This window comes from Bombyx mori, chromosome 11 (assembly GCF_030269925.1).
Source record: "Bombyx mori chromosome 11, ASM3026992v2".
Lineage (NCBI taxonomy): Eukaryota > Metazoa > Arthropoda > Insecta > Lepidoptera > Bombycidae > Bombyx > Bombyx mori.
The window spans coordinates 3,752,110-3,774,156 of NC_085117.1; the positions used below are offsets into that span (position 1 = coordinate 3,752,110).

General features: G+C 38.3%; 1 protein-coding gene across 1 annotated transcript in view; it reads right to left on the reverse strand.

Moving 5' to 3' along the window:
- Nucleotides 1-1,112: 1,112 nt before the first annotated feature.
- LOC101747198 (cytotoxic granule associated RNA binding protein TIA1) overlaps nt 1,113-22,047 on the reverse strand; it is a 75,652-nt gene continuing 54,717 nt past the window's right edge. Inside the window, exons 5-9 of the mRNA XM_062671011.1 lie at nt 18,881-19,061; nt 18,641-18,770; nt 16,027-16,202; nt 14,921-15,053; nt 1,113-13,681 (exon numbers count right to left, since the gene is read on the reverse strand). Of these exons, the coding sequence (XP_062526995.1) occupies nt 13,640-13,681; nt 14,921-15,053; nt 16,027-16,202; nt 18,641-18,770; nt 18,881-19,061 (662 nt within the window). The 3' untranslated portion in view covers nt 1,113-13,639. The remainder of the gene's footprint in view (nt 13,682-14,920; nt 15,054-16,026; nt 16,203-18,640; nt 18,771-18,880; nt 19,062-22,047) is intronic.

Sequence of the window (22,047 nt, forward strand, 5' to 3'; positions counted from 1 at the left end):
TATGAGTGTTAAAAAAACGTCAGGAACACATTCTCACAGAGACTAGCAAATAAAATTTGGTTATACTTCAATTGAGGCTTCGAAATACTCCAGAATGGCTTTGCATTACATTGCTTTAAAATTCTTCATAATATAATATTATATATATAGATAGATATTATAAATTTTATAATAATATAAAATTCATAATATATAAAATATTCATAATTTATTATCATCCATTCTGTGCATCGAATATACACATAATAATAAATCGAATGCAAAGTTTCGGAGCAAAACAGAAAACACAACAATAATGTCTGATATATTATCTATTCCTCCTTGAATTGATTGTAAAGTTTTTTATTGTACATTAAATATTTCAACCTTGTTAGAGGTTGTGTTTTATGCAAGCCTATTTGTATGCACAGCTGTTGGCAGGTATATTTATACGAACAAAGAAAAGCTAAACAAACAGTTTTAATAAATAAAGAGAAACTTCTTGTCTCACATGTGCATTATAGATTAATTTTTATTTTCCTTTCAATTTGCGAACCGTCTCGCGGTCTAGACCAGTAGGCGGAAGCCAGTGGCTCTCTGACTTTTTTATTTTAATTTTTTTATTGCTGAGATGTGTGTGTGTGACGAGCTCACAGCCCACCTGGTGTTAAGTGGTTACTGAAGCCCATAGACATTTACAACGTAAATGCGCCACCCACCTTGAGTTATAAGTTCCAAGGTCTCAGTATAGTTACAACGGCTGCCCCACCCTTAATACGAGAGTAGATGTCTATGGGCTCCAGTAACCACTTAACACCAGGTGGGCTGTGAGCTCGTCCACCCAATTAAGCAAAAAAATTAAGCGAAATGTCGCTTAAAACTTAAATAGTCTTTCACTCCTCGATATGAATGATTCTTGTGAATGCCAAGGTTGCTCACCACTAGCTTAGGCTTGACAGTGTCCATGACGGTGCACATCTAGAGACATATAACCATATAGTACATAAGATCCTATTATTATTATTATTAAATTCTTTATTTCAGATAATAATCCATATAAATGTTAGTAACAGTTCTTTCTTAAAAATTATGATTTAAAAAAGTCCTATGATTCGTCTAAAAAAAACACAAAATTGTTTATTTATTATTTATTTCCTTATACACTAACGTCATAGGTATCATATAACTATTTTGTTTACAATAATAATATGTAGATGCGTAACTACATAGTATAATAATATAATAATATACTGCCTAGTAATAAATACAATCTTTGAAAAAGATAGAATTATCAACGTAACATTGTTTTTAAATTAATAACAACCGAGGTACGAAGGATTTGAGTTTTGATTTTGACGAATAAAATTTATTAGTTACCACATTCTTCAAGAGCATAACGAATTTTTTTTCTCCCTCGCACCTCGTACAACGAACAAAGAAAGCAACTAACAAAAAAACATAACGTAACATAGTCAAAGACTTACTTTTAAATACTTAAAATTCTATGTTTTCTTCTTCTTTTTTTTATAATTCTAAATTTCCTCTAAATTGTTTCGTAATAATAAATAAATAAAAACGGGTTTTACCGACGAAAAAAAATTATGAATAAAATATATGAAGATACATACTATAAACGAAGATAATATAAAGAAATCTTAAATTATAAATAAATATACTTGTATGTACATATGTAGTCAGACTAGGATGAAAAAAACGGGATAAGGTATTTCACTTCGGTACACGCGTTTTATTTGACGCGATTAAAACTAATTTTACGGTTTAATTTCGCTTTTTTTTTTACTGTCATTAAATTATTTCCGACGCTTCGAGATTCCCACAGATTTCGTGGCCAGAGGCGACTCATAGACATTTGAAGGTTCTATTAGCACAAAACAGAACGAAACGCCGGAAATTCTACTAATGTTATTTAAAATGCGAGATTAAACCGTAAATTTACTTTTAATTACGTATACGATTTTAGATTAAAAATCAGTGACGCGTTCTTTTAATTAAAATTAGTTTTACGGTTTAATCTCGCGCGTTTGAAATTCTTTAAAGTTCTGGTCTTTAAGTTTGTTTCGTAACATAACATTGAATTTGAATGGGGCTGAGACGCGCTTAGAAGATTTTTTCGCTTCAAACTAATTAATACAACACAACATTATGGACGGTAGAAAATATAAATATAATATTCGTAAGAATGAAAAAAGATTCAATACGTTTTTTTTTTCTAGATCAAGACCTAGGGTTGGATCGCGTAAATTTAAAATCGATTTGCATTGATGAATTTGATTATAATCTTAGCAACACTTCGAAAGTGAAGCCTTCAGATGACGTGTTATGAATCGTGAAACTTACTACACGTTCTATTAGCTTGAGTTAAACTTTACCGACTTAAAGATCAACTTGTCAAAAGTAAATGATTCTATGTCTGATTCTAGTCCGAAAGGCTTGTATTGAAATAAGTAAATTTAATTGAAAAAAAGTTGTATTTTTTAATACGGCTTTTTTTTATTGCCTGTGTAGGCAGACGAGCATACGGCCCGCCTGATGGTGAGTAGTTACCGTCGCCCACGGACTTCAGCAATGCCAGGGGCAGAGCCAAGCCGCTGTTTACCGTTAAGTACTTTCCCACAAGCCTCGTTTGAAGAAGGTCATGTCATACCGCTTGGGAAACACCGTGGAGGGGAGCTCATTCCAAAGCCGGATGGTACGTGGCAAAAAAGGTCTCTGGAAGCGCACTGTGGATGACCGCAGTGTCTCCAGGTAGTATGGATGAACTCTACTCCGGTGGCGGGCGGTGTGATGGTAAAAACGTGATCATAGTATCATCTCAAACAGTTCCTTACAGCACTCCCTTTCGACATAAAACAATGAAACTTTGATGACTGACTCGGTGGTGACTTAGCGACTTTAACTGTTGCGCTGAGGGTCGTAGGTTCGATCCCCACATCGGGCAAACTTTTGTATGATAAACAGGCTAATTTGCTCTTTGTTTGAGCGTTTATTATCTATATATGTCTATATTTATGCATTTATCAGTATGTTTGATGGTTTCTGGTACCTATAATAGAGGAAATTTTAATTGAAACTGGATGATCGTGAGTAATTTGTTCCCAGTTATTTATTATTATTATAAAACTTAGTACTTCAGTCAGTTCAACAACTAGACATGGCGATCCGAAAGTTATCTACAAAAACAAACAATTATACTCGTAGTAACGATATTAAATTTACACGCCACAACCCCTAATTAGTTTTAAGTTAAATTTTAAAGATACATGTCACTCATAGCACCCATTTTGAACGCAAGCCTGCCTAATCAAGTTTCCGTTCAAAAGATTGAGCGAAGCAATTGTCAAACTTCTCCTTGGATATATTAATCGAACGCTACTAATTCCCTTTACGAATTAAATACAGAAATGAGCCGGTCTAATCAGGACGTAAAATAACAGATAAGAATGATTTTGGTTAGTTTAAATTCAAAGGTTAACTCTTTGGTTCTTGTTCACATGACGCTCATCTTCATTGATGCTTTTGTCATGCCCACGAATTGTTTATTACCAGCACAACCGTTCCGCAAACCGGCACTTTCCCTTGAACGAGCTGGTAACATCTACTGTGTATATAAAAAAAACAAAAATGTGCGTATCGGGACGCCCGACAGAAGTGATAACTTAAACTAATCTAAGTTGAACTATTTAATATTGAAATTGTTTAACTTGAGAAAAGCTTAGGTTATTACTTAAGCTTTATATGGTATATTAATATGGTAATGTAAAGAAAATTGTAATATAAATTGATCAAGGTATATAAATCGTTAGGAGTTACATCCGTTCTCATCTTCTCTTTCTCTCATCGCTACCGTGTGCGAGAGAGAAAGAGAAGCCAGACAGACTGGCGCCGTAACGCGTTACGTAACGAAGCGATCTTCCCTCCCATAAGAAGTTATCACCTCAAAAGTTGATGAGTGTTGTGTATGTTGTGATTGTCCTTGAAAAATGTCCGGTCATTACCTGAACTAAATTTTTTTCCGGCGCGCTTAGGGAAACGATTCAAAATGAATTACACAAATGATTACATTGTTAGAACAGTGTATAAAGATTTTTATGAGTAAAATTGTATTGCGACGAATGGATTTTGTAAAAGTTCGTGAACAATTCAATTGCGTCAACGAAGTGTAACTTCTTAGATGTTTACGTGAGTGCCTACCCGGCTTTATATTACGCTAGTCAAGCAAAAGGACTTAAATGCTTTGCGACTGTAGTAACTTTCAACTTCGAATATCAAACTACCGTCATTGTCACGTAATCCATCATATTCCACAATAAAAAGCTTAATAAACAAAACAATCACATTCATGTCTCATTTTACCATTCTAAAAGCTCACCAAGGAGATGTTTGACAAAAAATTAACTCCGCGGGTAGAAAACAAAAAAAAATATTCAAAAACTCCGAACTAGCAGTACGTAAAATAAAGACACACCACACGACTATTGCGTATTAATTATTGCTGACGTTACATTGTTTACACGATATTGTGGACACCAATACGACATGCGTCCTGTGGCACATAAAACACTTTTTTGTTGTTGTATTAAATATTGTTGTACGTTTTCCATTGCGCGCACACCACCATTTCGACTTCCGTCACCGTTTACAATACGATGAATGGATACGAATTCAATTCAACTCACTACGCGGGTATTTCGAAGAAAAAAACGGAAATCTTTAAAAGCGATTTTATCTTATTTTCGAAATATCGACGCCATTTTAGTTAGTGAATAGGCATTCGAAGTTGAATCGAATGAAATTGCCTCGTAATAGTAATGTCGCTGCCGTGTTATAGGCATTAACCACGCTGTACACAGAGCCGTGAAGACGTCTGCATTTAAATAAGTACAAAGGGGAATATAATTAAAAATATACCTCAATACTTTTGACACAGGATTGCATTTACGATGTAGGGTATATGACGACTCCAGTGATTAACAAGAAAAAAAATTGGTTGTCTGTAAAGTCGGTTTACGGATGATACGTTTTACGTGATAACGTCAGTAGCAGAACCATTCGAACTGCTAGCTCTGACGTCACGCGAGAAGAGAGATAAATGTGTCACAAGCTAACGCTTGTTTCGCGCTCTCGCTTGCACGGTCAGACGGAACGTGACACTTTTTCGTGTGAGCGGCCGGTGTACATCGATTAATAAGACGTTATCACGTCAAAAAGATAATATTTTAGCGGTGACGCTAAGCATTCACTGCCGGGTGGGCCGATGCCTCCTCCGCCTGTCAATAATAATAACGCTGTCAATTTATAGCTTTAAAAGTTCCGTGTTCAGCTTTCAGGGAACGGGTGGTGTTCAACGCCTATTCAGTAACTGTTTAATTAACTCTATAACATAATTATAGACCACATCGCATCGTTGTTCACAAATGAAAAACTATACAATACAATATCCACTAATAAAAGAAAATCTAAACATTTAATCACGAACAGACAGACATCGAAAAACCTACTAATCGATTGGAGTCGGTTATGTTTTTCGATAAAACTTTAATCTTTGACAGATGTGACACATGTCAAAATATTAACACGTCATAGATCCCACTGTCCAACCAACGGAAGGGATTCGATCATTTTATTATATAATGCAAGAGATAAATCGACTTAAAAATTCGCTGTGTTTATCAAAATAATTTGTCACATTACGACGTCACTAGTCAGTGATCCAAACTTATAGCATCTTCGGACAAGTCATAATCTCGAAACCTGGTTTTGAAGTCACCAAGTGAAATATGCCAATCGCTAAATGTTGAAATTTGTTTTAAAAATAAAATTTATCATTATAGACACTATGATTTAATTGATTCGTATTGTGATTGCTTCGAATTATCAAATGAATCAAATCCGGTATTAGTTATAGTCTAAAAACAAAATACTCTCAAATTTTCTCAAAAAAAAAATTAATACCGTAAGTCTAAATTGTTGGAGAGTCATCACGTTCCAGTGGTAACACCCAAAAAACTGACTAGGAAGAGGGTAGTCAGATTTGTCTGCTCCTAACATCCTTAGATCCGCAGTCTGCCTGCGACCGTAGCGCGCGCAACACGTCCCAAATATCGGGAACACATTAAAACTAAAAATCGTGGCAAGAACCAGTTAAATAATAGTATTTATAGTAATCACTAGATCTTGTAGGTATGATTACTGGCTGAATTTTTTTCAATCATGATTTTGGTCCGGCCATTTACATTAGTACTAATTCGAATCATTTTTATCATTTTGGGAGTGATTTTAATTTTGAATTAAATAATCTTTAGAACGATCTTTATTGTAAATAAATTAATTTATGGACAGTCATCGTCATCGATTTTATCGGCAGACACAAAGATATTCCTTATACATGGTTATTGCCTTTTATAACAACACCAATGTGTGCCGTGGATTCGTTTATGAAATTTAAAAACAACCGACTCCAATCAGAAAGAGACGAAAGAAATAAGAAAGAAAGAAAAAAAAACTAAAATGGGGACTAAAATATCCGTACATCGATTTTTATATATTTCAAAAAATATTATCACGTTTTTCACTATCACGATGGTCATATTCTTTAAAAGTTTTTTTTTTCAATGTGATATAACGCGGTATTTATTCAAGCACGCGACCGTCATTGTACAATCCGAACTACGAAACAACAAAAAAATCTAGCATACTCTAAGACGAAATATGAAATTACTACAAGAGGATCAATGGAATACAGATATCGACGTAATTATATTGCACATTTCTGTTTAATATTTGGCCTTAAATTATATAGAGTGGCTAATGTCATAGACAATCCTGGGGGGCACAACCAAAGACCCTTTCCAAACCACGTTTGTAGAAGGATATTTCATCGCGACGTGCTAACCCCGAGAATGCCCGTTCGATTGACAGCTGTCTAACCTGACAGCTGTCATTTAAGATTATTTCTTAAATAGACATGTGTATTCCAAGGAACCTCAACACATAAGAACAAAAGAACACAGAGTATTATCTAATCACGTCTAATACCTACATTCTTCAGAGCTCTGTATTTTATTATTATTTGCCAGACATAAAAAACACAGACTGACAAGTGGAGTGACAGAGATCTCCCGGTATCGTCACTCGAGGTCATTTGAGAAGTAAAAAACAAATTCTTCTTGATTCTAGAAATATCTAGAACTTTAAATTACAAACTTGGGAACGTTGATTTTTTTTCACTCTAGAAATTTCAAACGCATACAGAGCTCGAAGAAGTTCAATTTAGAATCGTCCTTTAAGGATACAATTTTTTTTTAAATAAGTCTGAGAAATTGGTGTTATCAATTTTAAGTAGGGGGAGAATGGATTTTCGATTCTGTTATAACAAAAAAACAATACGTTTGGCACTTTTCATATTGAGAATGGTATTGCAAAGGATTCCAAAGGTTTATCTGGATAATTATTTAATCTCGCGTTTATTGTTTTATCGCAGCTTAGCTGCAGCTAGATGTTCCTATGATAGATTCTGCAAAGCACTGCTCTTGCTAGGGCCAGTGTTGGCAACACCTCCGGTTTGAGCCCCGAGAGCTCACCTGCATGCTAAGGTAAACCTGATATATTCTCTCAAGGCTATCAGCATAGGTAGGAAAAAAGAAAAGGTGCCCTCTAGAAACGCTCCACAATGCATGCCATGAAATATTTACAACTAAAAATGTTTTAAATAACCCAACCACGTTTCTGTTTTAATTATTCAACATTGCAGTGCGAACGTGACCTAACAAATGACGTCATACGTGGGTTCACGAACTTCGCATTCGCTGTAATTTTAAAAAGACAGTTTTAACGTAAAATCGTGGTGCTTCTCAAATTTGTTATATAATAACTATTGTCTCTAATACACATTACCAATCATTGCAATACCATTCTTTATATTCTGTGACGCATTCACTACGAAACATGAGATACACAGGTCATATAAGATACATAAGGCATCGAGTTAATGTAGAATCGAGAGGATGAGACTACGATCAATGTCGGACGTGAATTTCAAATAATGATTGACCCTTCATAATTGCTTGGGCTGCGATCGACGCGAATTATAATCGTCAAGCTAAGTGTGTGACTGCAAAGATCCTAAGCCGATTTTTCTTTAAATTTTTTATATAAATAATCGTTTATATAAAAATAGTTTATAGAAATAAGAAAGAGAGGGGAAACTTGCAACTTTAAAAGTATTAAATGCTAACAATGTGTTTTGGTTTCTTGAATATTTATTTTTCATTTAATCGATTTAATTTCGAGTCTATTCTTGAAATATACATCCTTTATCACTTTTCTTTACTTAGATGATGCATCTCAATCGTCATTCAAGTTCAATAAATCGCGATCCTAACAAATATCGGACTTTAGTTAGTGATTGGTGTGACAGAGACAGCGCTATACGAAGCCGGAATTAGCCGATTGTCTCTTTCTCGAAGGTCGAAGTGCGATGTTTGTCGTCGGGTACTGTATTATGTCGAGGGGTGAAAGAGTGTTTGATTTAAGTGACATTTTTGCAACATTACAGGAGGGCCATTTAAAGGTTAAATTTTGGAAAAAATACCACAATTAAATAAATTTTTCAGTTATTTGAATGAAGTAAATTTAATTAAGTTCAATTAAAAAAAATCGGTTGTCTGTAAAGTCGGTTTACTGACGATAGTTGAACGTGACGACGTCATAAGAAAATACTGATGGAATGGTTTCATTTTTGTATAGCAGCTGTCCACGCGGATGCATCGCTCACTCAAATAGGAGAGAGACAGATGTCGAACGCTGCCGAACGCGGAGGCCGATTGTGCCTCTTTGTCGCTCGTTGCGCGCTCTCGCTTGCACTTCAAGCCTTAAATGGAACGCCTCAATGAGTCATGTTTTTTCGTGCGTGCAGCCGGCTCCATCGAATTATAAGACGTTGTCACGTCAAAAAGGACTTTTAATTGCAAAGATAAATGTCGCCTAAACCAAATATCCTTACACTTTTCGATGTATGTATTAAGTGAGAACATTTATTCACGGAGATATTTAGTAGCTCCCGTTGGTATAATGTCGCAAAATTTATACGAACATTCTTGTCCTGTAAAGATTCTAGATAGATTCATAAAATGGTTTATCTTCGCCTTTAGACGAAACAAATCACATTATTGTCATTAACATATTTAATTTTGCACAAATATAACATAGAGTTAATCCTGAGTTAGTCGAAGCAGTGCCACGTCGCGAATTCGGATCAAAGAAATTATTTTAAATTCACGTCGCGATCCTTAAATATATCATTTTTTTTGGTATATAAAAACATTGGTGTTATAAGTTGGGACTTAAATTATATATATACAATTTTGGATGTTTATTCAATTGAAAAAAAATTATAAATGAAATAGTTACGAAAATTAATTTACAAAAAAAAATGTTTCACGAAAAACGGAAAATTTCAATAGCCTATCTAAACGATGAATATTTTTAATTTTTGTTTTTTTTTTATATTTATATATATATTATTATATATATATTATATTTTTCGCCTAGCTAAATCCATTTCGGATGTTAACCTACAAGATAGCGAAGCAATATGTATTCATTTTATTATTAATAATATACAATCTTAACTAATGTTCTTAGACTCTGAAGGAGTTTTATAGCAAGGTGAAGGCAGTAATGTGATCGACAGACTTTTTTTAATCGTATTTTTATTTGATCTGGAATTTCGATGAAGGAGCTACGTGCGATATGATTAGTTCTAGATCCTCCGTTATCAGAACCGAATTCAGGCTGGTAATATTAGTGCTGCGTACTATAGCGTGGCAGGGCCGTATTTAGAGGTCTGGAGGCCTCGTAGCAACAGAGGAACGAAGGCCCTATGGCCCCAAATTATTTTCCAAATAAAATGAAAGATTATTTCAGTCGAATTTTCCAATAAATAATTTATTGTGAAACCGTGTAGATTCTCTTAGTATTTATCAAACGTACATAAATATAATCGGAGACCAGTATTATCTGAAATATTTAATTTTAATTTTTTATTGCTTAGGTTAGTAGACGAGCTCACAGCCCACCTGAGTTAAGTGGTTACTGGAGCCCATAGACATCTACAACTTAAATGCGCCACCCACCTTGAGATATGAGTTCTAAGGCCTCAGTATAGTTACAACGGCTGCCCCACCCTTCAAACCGAAACGCATTACTGCTTTACGGCAGAAATAGGCGGGGTGGTGGTACCTACCCGTAAAAGAATATCGAAGGAGAAGGAAAATATGTTTACTAGTGTTTACTTGTCGGAATTTGAAAGATTTTTTTCCAACGTCTCTATTGTGCGGGTTCTCCGTTTGTGGAGGCTCCAGAGCTTTCGCCTTAGTTTCCCTCCCCTAAATCCGGCCCTGTAGAGTAACTTTTAAGAAACAAAGTGGGAGTTGGCATGTTTTTGACAAATGCCACTGCTATTACTGATAGTAGGACGTCTTGTGAGTCCGCACAAATAGGCACCACCACCCTGCCTATTTCTGCCGTGAAGCAGTAATGCGATTCGGTTTGTAGAGCGAGGCAGTCGTTGTACTGTAAAAACTGAGTCATGGTGGGTGATGGCATTTACGTTGTAGTTGTCTATGGGCTCCATTAAAAACCAGGTGGGCCGTGGGTTCGTCCACATGACTAAGCAATAAAAAAAAGGAAACTTTGGGAGCTGAACTTACAAAGCCCCCCGACTCAGGGGGATAATGAATTGAATCGGAGCTTTTGATCGCTCTCTGTATTCAAATTATTATTTATCTTTAAAATTACGTTGAAATAATTTTATAATTTGTATGATACATTCGTTGCGTACCTAAACAATTCAAATGTGTAATGTGGAATTCTATGAATTTTAATAAAATTCGATTTTATGACGACCCTGCCTTTTTATTGAAAGACAACGTAAGTTTTATCCTTGAAAATATATCACCGATTGTTTTTCTTTACATGTTTATCTTAATTAATTCTCGGTTTGATATTATTTCCGGGATGCCAAACTCAACGCGCACGTTTATTTCGAGATAAAAATACAATTAAGAGGAAGGAAAACACTCGATCTTAAATTAGAAATTTTCGCTTATATAAACTACTATTCCAATAATGTTTAATGTTTACATTATTCAAGCAGATATAGGCATTAATGATTTTCTCACCTAAAACTCTAGCGTTATTCGACAACTATACATCTAAATTTGTCTATCTAAATATTATTATGTATTTCGTCAATATTATTTTTATGAATTCAAATATCTGATATATTTATGTTTCAAAGAGGTCGTACCTCGACGTCGATTTAAAGATACAATTTGTATTGTATAAGCATTTTTAAACGCACACTCAGGGGATTCAATTAAAAAACTCAATTCAATTATTTTTACTTTTCATTCGAGCCGCGAGAGAGCGCGTCGTTTACGTGAACGAGTTTTTTAATTGAATTAATTTACTCGAATTTTTTTTTATGGCACACTATAGCCAAAGTCGTTCCGACAGTTTCCGTCATGGCACAATACAAAATATACCTTGGTTTCAATTCACGTTCATTGACCATATCTCCCAAATTGACAATGTGATTCGTATTTTTGAACCGGAAAAAAAATATTTACGTCTACTTCCAATATATTATAATACATATATAATAATAATATTACCTTATTAATAATAACTAGCGATATGTTTTATCGAGTTTTCATCTACGCGAAACGAAAGCAGAATGGATAAAATAAAAGACAGTCAAAAGATATAGATGCATCAGTATATCCGCCATTTTGTCGATTGCGATCAGTTGATGCTTGGACGCGCCCTTGAACGCACGTCCGGAGCGCTGCAGTAACGAACTAGTACGTGTATTTGCTACATGTATTTTTATGTAAATAAAAAACATTGTACACGCCTAAATCCGCCTGCTATTTTAATGTATTATGACGACATAAAATGACGGATAGTACCGAAACATCCGATAACATTGAATATAATGTATAAAATACATCTTTTATAAAATATTATATTATCAATAGGCGCCGTGGACAGACACGTGCGCTGTCAAAAAGATATCAAAAAAGATGATTCTACGTTTTTTTTTTCTTTCTACAATATACCACATATTTAAACAAGGTCGGCGTAGCGTTTCGATGAACGATAGTGAAGCCGAGGCTGACACACGTAACAGAATTTGTGCGTTTCGTCAGCTCATTCCATACCCGCATTTTGAAGATAAATTCACGACACGTTATTTCGTTCCGGGCGCTACACTTTCTCCTCTACGTCACGTTATAAATACTCAATGAGAATGATGTCTCTCATATTTCTTTAGCGTCTTCCCACAATACGTCCAGATAAATTTCCAATAAATGACCAAACTCGTATTTATTCTTTGGAAACATATTAGATATTATTATATTTGTAGTGAGCCTGTTTAATTTCATCAAAAAAAATAATAATAATAGAAAACGAGCCACAAAATGAAATGGTGTCGTGTCGTCACGAGTTTTATCGTATTTATCTTTGGAAATAGAGAAAAACATTCACTCTCTCCTCATCTGGTTCTACAAATCTACAGTAAAATGATTAAATGCCCCTTAAGATTACGAATATTAATAAATATTTTTTTCTTTCCCTTAACTTTAAGATTACCTATACAATAAATAAATCTATTTTCGCTAAGTTTCTGTGTGACTTATTCTTTTTTTTTTATAAATTAATATTTTCGAAGTTTTTTTTTTCGTTTTTCACGTATCTTATTTTTTTTTGTTATTATTTAAGACACAACCTTCTTTCTCGTAACAGTATCAGTTTAATCAATTTTACTTTCTCTGTATTTGGCATTGAAAAGGCCCTTAATTATTATTATGAATAAACTAACGTAATTCAAGAGCTTTCGAACTTTACGAAAAACATAATGACTAGTCGGTTTGTATCGTGGCTTCCGATTTGACTAGAGTCGTAGCGCGTTAAAAAAAGTTTTGCTTTTAATCATCATCATCATCATTATTATTATTTATTTATTTTCAATATCTTTCTCACTCACAATCCTAAATGTTGCCCCTTAAACTCATTTAACATTCTATTAAAGGTTTTCAAAAAATCTAAATTTATATTCCATCTAAACTTATGGCTATGCTTGTGCTCGAGTTTGGTACGTTCCAAGATCTCGGGAAATCAACTCGCATACATGACAGAGAAGCGAGCTCCTCAGAGATTCATCTCTCTGTTTCCTTAAACGAAATCGCAACCTTCATTGGCCCGTGTGTTTAATATCGGCTTAAACCTACTTAACTTACGCTAATATATGTAGCTTTTTATTATATGACGCGTTATTCGCAAGCGGCGGTTAAAATTAAGGAAGTATGACTCACATTTCCCCCAAACTCCTCCACTTTGAGGGCTGGTTAAATGTTGGCTCGTAGCCGTAATCATTACGATCGCACACACCTATGCCTGCCAAACGAAAAACCTTACAGGTAAGTCAGAAGCACAAAGCTAGAACTTCACAGACGCGGGAAACTTTAAGCTTCAAGGATACGACAGTAGTTTTTGAAGAGACTTCTCGGAAATGGGGCGGTTATTCCTCTGGGTAGTAGCATTGGGCAGGCTCGGTGGGTGCTGGGCGCTGCTCTCAGACAAGGAGACTTGGGGCCAGCCATTCGTCCTCTCCAATCTGTGAATAACATATCAGGACTCAGTACGTATTGCAACAAGACAATATTTATCAAATAAAGTTTTCTGCGCTTCTGTATAGAAACTTAAGCTACGGTTTTCTTTATTGCCCTTTGTGGACGAGCTTACGCCTCTGAGCCATACGCATCTGATGGTGAGTAGTTAATGTCGCCCATGGACGTCAGCAATGTTCAGGGCACAGCCAAGCCGCTGCCCACCGTAAACGTTTTAAACGTTCACGGTTATGGACTAACTGGTGGATTTAACTGGTTCTTATAGTGTTTTGATTGATTCCTCGAGGTAGAATGTTAGGAGCAGACAAATTTTGAGTGTTGTCATTGAAACCTGTCCACTTGCAGTAGGGCATTCTGTGAGCATGTACGGGTAGGTACCACCACACTGCTATTTCTGCCGTAAAGCAGTTGTGCGTTTCGGTTTGAATGACGGGGCATCCGTTATACTGTAAAACTAAGACTTAAAACTCATGTCTCAAGGTGGGTGGTGACATTTACGTTCTTGATGTGGGACTATGGACTCCGGCAACCACTAACAACCAGATGGGTCATATGCTCGTTCACGTACCTAAGCAATAAAACAAATATACTTGATCGGCCCGACAATAAACAATTTTGGTATCGACAGATGGACAATGCGCCGGAAGACCCACTGAGTTTCTCGGCGGATCTTCTCAGTGGGTCACGTTTCCGATCCGGTGGTAGATTCAGCAAAGCACTGCTCTTGTTAGGGCTAGTTTTAGCTTGCTTATTCGCTCGGTGAATCTAGTATAATCCCTAGTGGTTACTAGAGTACGTAGGCAAAAAGAGGCGCCGGAGAGTGAAAATCTCACTAAAACTTAATATCGAGGAGTGAAAGACTATTTGGGGTTAAGCGACATTTTTGCAACTCTACAGGAGAGCCATTTGAAGTTTTAAACATTTGGAAAAAATATCATAACAAAAAAACTTCTTCAGCTATTAGAATGGGGTAAACTTAATTAAAGTTCAATCAAAACATCGAGCTGTTGATGCTGATATCAAATAAAATGAACCTTTAATTACAATGATAAACGTCGCGTATTCAGCGAAATGTCGCCTAAATCTAATGGCCTTTCACCATTCGATATTGTTGTTAGAGTACATCAAACAATAAGGTTTATAAAATTAGCTATGTTAAACATAAGACTGCTCCGTGCGCGAAATTGTCAAAACAGAATCAGATTTGGAAAAGCTTTATTACTTACGGGCTGAACTTGGAAGTGCTGCACGGGGTAGTGGAGCACCTGCGGCGGCTGCGACATGGCAGCCACGCCGCCGACGCCGCCCACCCCGCCCACGCCACCGCCCAGCGCCCACGGGATCTGGACCCCACCCATCCTGGTAGAACACGTTTCATTTAAGTGCATGTGGTTAAATGTTGCTCCCCAAGGATATATTTCAATTCAATTCAAACAATCCTTTGAGGGTGGACAGCATTGAAAATTACCATTCTTACCGAGCTCAAGATTCCGATGCGCCTCAGTATTATATGCGCGCGGAGGAGTTTTGAGTTCTTTGGACACACCGCCAGAAAAAGAAGTGACAATTTGGAAAAGCCGCTGGTAGCAGGCTAGGTATGCGGAAGAAGGTATGTGGTAGGCAGCGGCATGGCTCTGCACCTGGTATTGCTGAAGTCTATGGGCGACGGTAACCACTCACTATCAGGTGGGCTGTATGCTCGTCTTCCTACGGGCAAAAAAAAAAAGAAGACCCAGAGGCAGAAGTAAAATACGCTACTCGACCAGATACGCTCCACTCTCAATACTTCAGCCCGCGTCGCTATCCACACAGCCGAGTATAGGCAGGAATGGCGCAGGATAATACAGGAAAGTTGTTAGAGGCCACGACCCTCAGCATTGAGTATTATCGACGCAAGGAGGAGGCATTGAAAATAGAGGTTAGCTGCACCCTGCTACCAGCAGTAATGAACCACTACTTTGGCCACGTTGCCTGCAGAGGTGGAGATAACTTGGAACGTCTGATGGTCGCTGGAAAAGTAGAAGGAAAACGTCCTAGAGGCTGGAGCCCCAAACATTGGTCCGACCAGGTCTCCGAGCAAACCAACGGACCACTTAGCCCTGCACTACGCCAGGCAACTGACCGGAACCGATGAAGGCTGGCAGTCGACAAGCTGAGACCGAGTCAAGATCCCCAGTAATGAAGAAGCGATGGAGAAGAAGAAGAAGAATACTTGTTCTAATGAAATACGTACTGAACTCAAATAAAAAAAAATACAATTTGGGTCCATAACTCAATTGATACATCCAAGTTTCCTGTTACCATTAAAACTAGACGGCAGTTTCCTACTCACCCCATGTACTGCTGTTGATATCCAAACTGTCCAGCGTAAGTGTACCCCTGCACGCCTTGGACGCCCTGCAGGAAGCCACCGATCTGCTGAGGGTACGTGTTGTACCAGTATGAAGCAGGGGGCACCCCGCTAGCGGTGTAAGCTGTCCCAAACGGACTGTAAGCTGTGCCGCCCAGCTAGAATCCACACCAAACACGAACCATTAATTACACATCGAAAGACAATTTAGTTTACGTAGCTAAAACGCAATACAAGATATTTGATTTAATTTCAAGATTGGATATACCTAGTCAGGTCATAAATTCTGTCACATGTTTAATGTAAAATAATTGAAACAAGTTTATTCATTATGTAACCATTCATATACCAAAATGAACTTAACAAAACATAGATTCTTATGACACTAAAGTTTATTCAAAATGACCTCCGTGATTTTGAATACAGGCCTTCAATCTGCGCGGCCAGTCGTCTATCGCAGCACGAACGAGGTCCATGTCAATATCGGCGGCTGCCTTAATCAAGGATGTCTTGAGTGACTCCAAATTGGGATGAGGCTTTGAGCACGCCTTTTCCTCCAACTGTTGCCATATCTTGTAATCTAACGGATTCAAATCTGGACTGGAGGAGGGCCAGTCTTCGTGCCGGATGAAGTCGATTTCACGCGCCGCCAGCCAGTCTTGTGTGCTCTTCGCTCTATGAGCTGGCGCCGAATCTTGTTGGAATACCCAGTGACTGTTATTGAACATGGTATGAGAAACAGGTTCCACAAGGTTCGTCAGGACTGTATTTTGATACATAACTGCATTCGTTTTTACACCTTTCTCATAAAAATGTACCTCTGTTAAGCCCCAATAAGAAACTCCCAACCATACAATGAGCGAGGATGGAAAATGACCTCGTTGGACACGCGGAATACGGTTGCTCGCTTCTTCACTACTGTGTGCGTACACCTTATCATTTTGTTTGTTGTAGCTCTCTTCTACGGTAAAAATTTTTTGATCCGAAATAGAATTTCCCGAAATTTTTTTTTCCGCGTACCGCTTCAACAAAGCGCGGCATCTCTTCAGTCTCAGGTCCATTAGACGAGCATTCAAACGATGTCCTGTTTTTCTTCGATATGCCCGAAGCCCTAAGTCTTCATTTAAAAGTCTTTTCACCGTGGTTCTGCTTAACCCCATCTGAAGGGCCAACAGTTTCTGCTTACGTTTGGGATTTCTTTGAATTCGCGCCTTCACAGCTTTTATCACTGCTGGAGTCCTAACAGACCGAGGGCGACCACTTCTTGACCTGTCATCTACACTAGAGTCTTCATTGTATCGTTTGATGGTACGATAAAGGAATCTTTTGGTTATATTCAAATTTTTCAGTATGTTAAAAATTTGAATTGGCGCGTAACCGCAACGATGCAACGCAATAACTGCAACACGGTCTTCTTTAAGCGTCTACTCCATATTTAAAAATGAGTAAAATTCTAAAAGTATACATTTTTTATTCTCATGAACAATTCGAAATTCGAATTCAATAAACTTTTTTGTGGCCAGCATTCTAAAAGAAAAGTTTTTACTGTGTGATAATACTTATGACCTGACTAGGTATACAAGTTCCAAACAATAACATTCAGATCGTCGGTCTACCGAGAAATCTCACCAGCTCGGTGGACTAGCTTCTCTTTGTCGATATCTCGAAAAAGCAATAAATATATATAGCAAATCACCTCAAAATTTATGTAACATGAATACTTTTCGAGTGAGTGTCGTACAAAACGTGACCTAAAGTATTATTTTTTGGTAGAAAGGTTTAGTATTGGCCCGTAGAAATTTCTATTTTCACCAGGATCGATGGGCGAGCACGAGCTCGGGCAGGAGTGGTAAATTTGCAGATAGATACTCGAGTGCCTCCGAAGGAGACCTAACATATTAAGGGCCGGTGCTTTGTGAATGAATCTACTACAGGATCGAAATCTGCTATCCGCTATCCGCTAAGAAGAACCGGCGAGGTACTCAGGAACCTTTATGCGGGCTATATTATGTCATCAGCTGAGGAATTTAAGGCTGGCTTAAAGAAGTTATGTTCGGACATGACCTTGGTCAGTTCACGCTTGGTCTACAGTAAGGTGGAACGTGGTTACAAAACTACTGACTACTATTATTGAGCATGCTGACGATGGAAGTAAATTCTGTTTCGGTGTTGAGATCTTTCAATTGTTAAAATTTTAAGGGATATGACACGATTATCTCCAATTCTTCAAAGCAAAGCCACAAGGAATATAATTACAAAAGGTTTCGGGGAAGGTAGAGTCTATATTTTATTACATAAATAGATAGACGAGAATGATCACCGACGCTCATGGATATCTGGAACGCTAACGGCACATCTGAGCCGCTGGCAGATTATCCTTAACTTTATTGAGCTTTTGTGTGGATATATACTTATATATGAATATATACTGGAGTGATGATCTGTGCACGGTGGCTGGCAGGAACTGGATGAGAGAAGTCGCGGATCGTGGTCAGTGGCGAACAATTGGAGAGGCCTATGTCCAGCAGTAGACTGCTATAGGCTGATGATGATGGTCATGATTACTGAGCTTCGAAGGATATTGAATTTAGCGTACCTGTCCTTGAGCCTGCGAGTTGTTAGGGTCACCAGACTCCTTGCCCCAAGAGCATTTGACTGGTTGACCGTTGATATCCGTGTTGTGGACAGCAACGATTGCGTGGGTGGCACTTTCCTTTGTCGAGAATCTGAGGAGAATTGTAACTGATAAGTTTTCACTGAAGAATATTGTGCAGATTTTTCTGTTTATGATGTGGGAAGGCCGTTATACTATTGAGATTTGAAGATAAATCAATACCTGATGAAAGCATATCCTTTGTCCTTGAAGACTCTGATCTCCTGAATAGTTCCGAATGGCTGGAAGGTCTTCTGCATGAGTTCTTCGGTGAGGCCGGTGGTCAGACCTCCACAGTACACCGTGCAATTGCTGGCGGAGCTCTGATTGTAGACCTCGTCGAAAGTCAGAGGCTTGGAGTTCACTGGAAGGGAACATTTATGGGTTATTCGCTATTTCAATGGAACTTTCTAGATATCAGATACTTTGACGAACAATTCTTTACAAAAATTCTCACGAAGCTCACGGGCCTAGGCGTAAATCCATCACTGCCGACGAACGATATCGAACAATGCAAATAGTAGGTCACACCGCATCAATTAATAACATATAAACATTTATTACACATACATCATGCACAATAATGAACGGTGTATGTTACGGCATGATTCGTGTCGTGAACGTCTGATGCGTGAATTGGCTAGCGCTGAGTCGTTCTTGGTTCACCAAGTTCTGGTCTGTCAATAAGGCCAAAGTTCCATTGCGTTCCAACCATTCGGGTAGGGGGCTGAACCTCTACGAGGTGTCGGCGTCTAGGGCACACGCGGGGTAACTGGGACTTGAATGTTGACCCGGCAGGCTAGTTCTGGTCCATTGGGGTATTACGGGACACCAGCGGCACCGTTTGGGCGGCCTGACGGGCTGCCGTACCGAGACGGCCGACGTTTCAAAGCCTTCGATTCGCCACGAAGGCTCCATCGGCTGGGCGTCCTTGGGGTGAGCCGCGCAGTCTGGTTATAGTGTTGAACGCGGTAACCCCCCTACCTCATCCGGGTTCTGACCTCGGAGGGGATCGGACGCTTGGGTGAAGAGTGCAGGGGAGTCGTTTAGTGGGTGGGCCCTAAAATTCCTTGGGCCCGCGGTCTGCTCTCAACACCTGCAGATCGTTGAGTTCCACATACCCCGCGCGCCCCCTAGGCGCAGGGACCTCGTAGGAAGTTCGGCCCCGGCCCGGAAAAAAAAAGAAAAGGTCTGCAGATGTTGGGAGCAGACCGCGGATCCAAGAACGTTTTTAGGACCCTGCCGCATCGCGTTCCGATCATAGTTTAACAGACCAAACATGAAAAAGCTACGCCAGCCGAGTCAAAGTTCGGTTTTCGACTGAGTGTGAGATGTGGCGAATTCATTAATAATTAGACAAGATTACGATCCATTTGCTGCTGAACAAACGTAGTAGAAGTCATCTGGAAGTATTGTGTAACTCTCCAAATGAGATGTCACGACAGCTTCACGAAAGAAATACGCTATTAAACTTACCCGTATAAAGCATGTGTTTGTGTGACAGTTCAAGAATGCGTATACATATATAAAAATATGTAGTAGTAGTTGTTAATATCGATTTTTATCGGTCATGAAACGACGGAAGCACGTAATCTTGACCGAAACGGAAATGTGTTTATAACGATTCGGAAATTATCGTTTCACTAACGGAACTATATAGAGATGTTACAAAATGTACTCAAATATTATTCATTTCAATGATTTTTTTTTTTATTTCCCTTATGGCATACGAGCGCACGGTCCACCTGATGGTGAGTGGTTACCGTCGCCCATGGACTTCAGCAATGCCAGGAGCAGAGCCAAGCCGTTGCCTACCGTCTAATACTCTCCACAAGCCTCGTTTGAAGAAGGACATGTCATAGCCCTCGGGAAACACCGTTGAGGGGAGCTCATTCTATAGCCGGACGGTACGTGGCAAAAAGACGTCTGGAAACACACTGTGAATGACGCAGTGGCTCCAGGAGGTAGTATGGATGAACTCTACTCCGGTGGCGGGCGGTGCGATAGTAAAAACGAGATGACGGTATCATTTCGAACAATTCCTCAGAGCACAGACGATTCGAAGCATGGAATATTGGTTGTGCGAGATATATCCACGTTGCGAAAAAGCTTGCTTATGTATCTTGATAGTTCAGATATTAACCAAGAACCTCTCTTCTCTCCCTCCATCCTATAATAGAAGATCACCTTCTTCCTCTCTAGTCAAGAGAATCAAAACTGCCGTAGCCTATTCTGCTTATGTCCTTTTTTATTGCTTATCTTCTTGATATATTACGAGGTGCTGAGATGTGGACTGTGTGAGAAATGGAAAAGAAGAGAATAAACACTCTGGCGATGCGAGGCTGTATAATGCTTGGGGATTAGTGGATAGGGTTCCTCACGAATATCTCGATAAATCAAGAGCTCTGTATCGAGCGCCTGTTTTCTATGCTACAATCTCCGATGGTCACTTTCTTTGGACACGTTTCACTAAGAGATAACCAGTCTATAGACGCTTCGTCGTTGAAGAAAGCGTGGGCGGCGGAAGACCGCGCGCGACCTTCCCAATGAGGTGAAACAACAAAATCAGGACTACGGCGAGAGGCCACTTAAATGAGTACACCAGAATGGCCACAATGAGTAAGAGACGGCGAGGCATCGGAAGACACGTCAAATTTTCTCTCAAGATAAATATCACGACCACTCTCTCAATAGTGAAGAGATTAAAAAGAAGAAGTACATCGAGAAAGTGGGGAGCTACGCCTAACTTTAAATTTCCTGTTCACTATCGTAAGATCTACTAGTCCAGTAGGTTAAAGGCCTGAAGAAAAATTGTAAGTAAAACTGGACGATTTAGTGGAAACACAGGCTTCATTGTACTCCTGGCGATAGCCCATTGAGTTTCTCGCCAGATCTTCTAGGTGAAGAACCAACTTAACTTCAGATGAGCCAGGTGGCTCGTTCATGCGTATGTACAATAAAAATAAAATACAAATTTAATTTATTTTAGTTTATTAACAATTATTTGTCGTTTCTTGACAACTTTAAATAAACAGCTCAATGTGATGTACTGAGAGTGCTTTGATCTCATCAAAATTACGAAGCCGACTTCAAAGGGAAAACAATTAACTGCTGAATAATCTGTTATTTAATAATTAGTCCGACTAAAGAGCTGGCTTTCGTTAAAGGAATATTCTAGTATGATACTTTATTGCTTGGCTCTGCCCCTGGCATTGCTGAAGTCCATGAGCGACGGTAACCACTCACCATTAGGTGGGCCGTATGCTCGTCTGCCTACAAGAGCAACATATAAAAAAAACTTTATCCTAAAAAAATCTGTTTGTAAATTACTGTTTACACGCCTTGTTGAC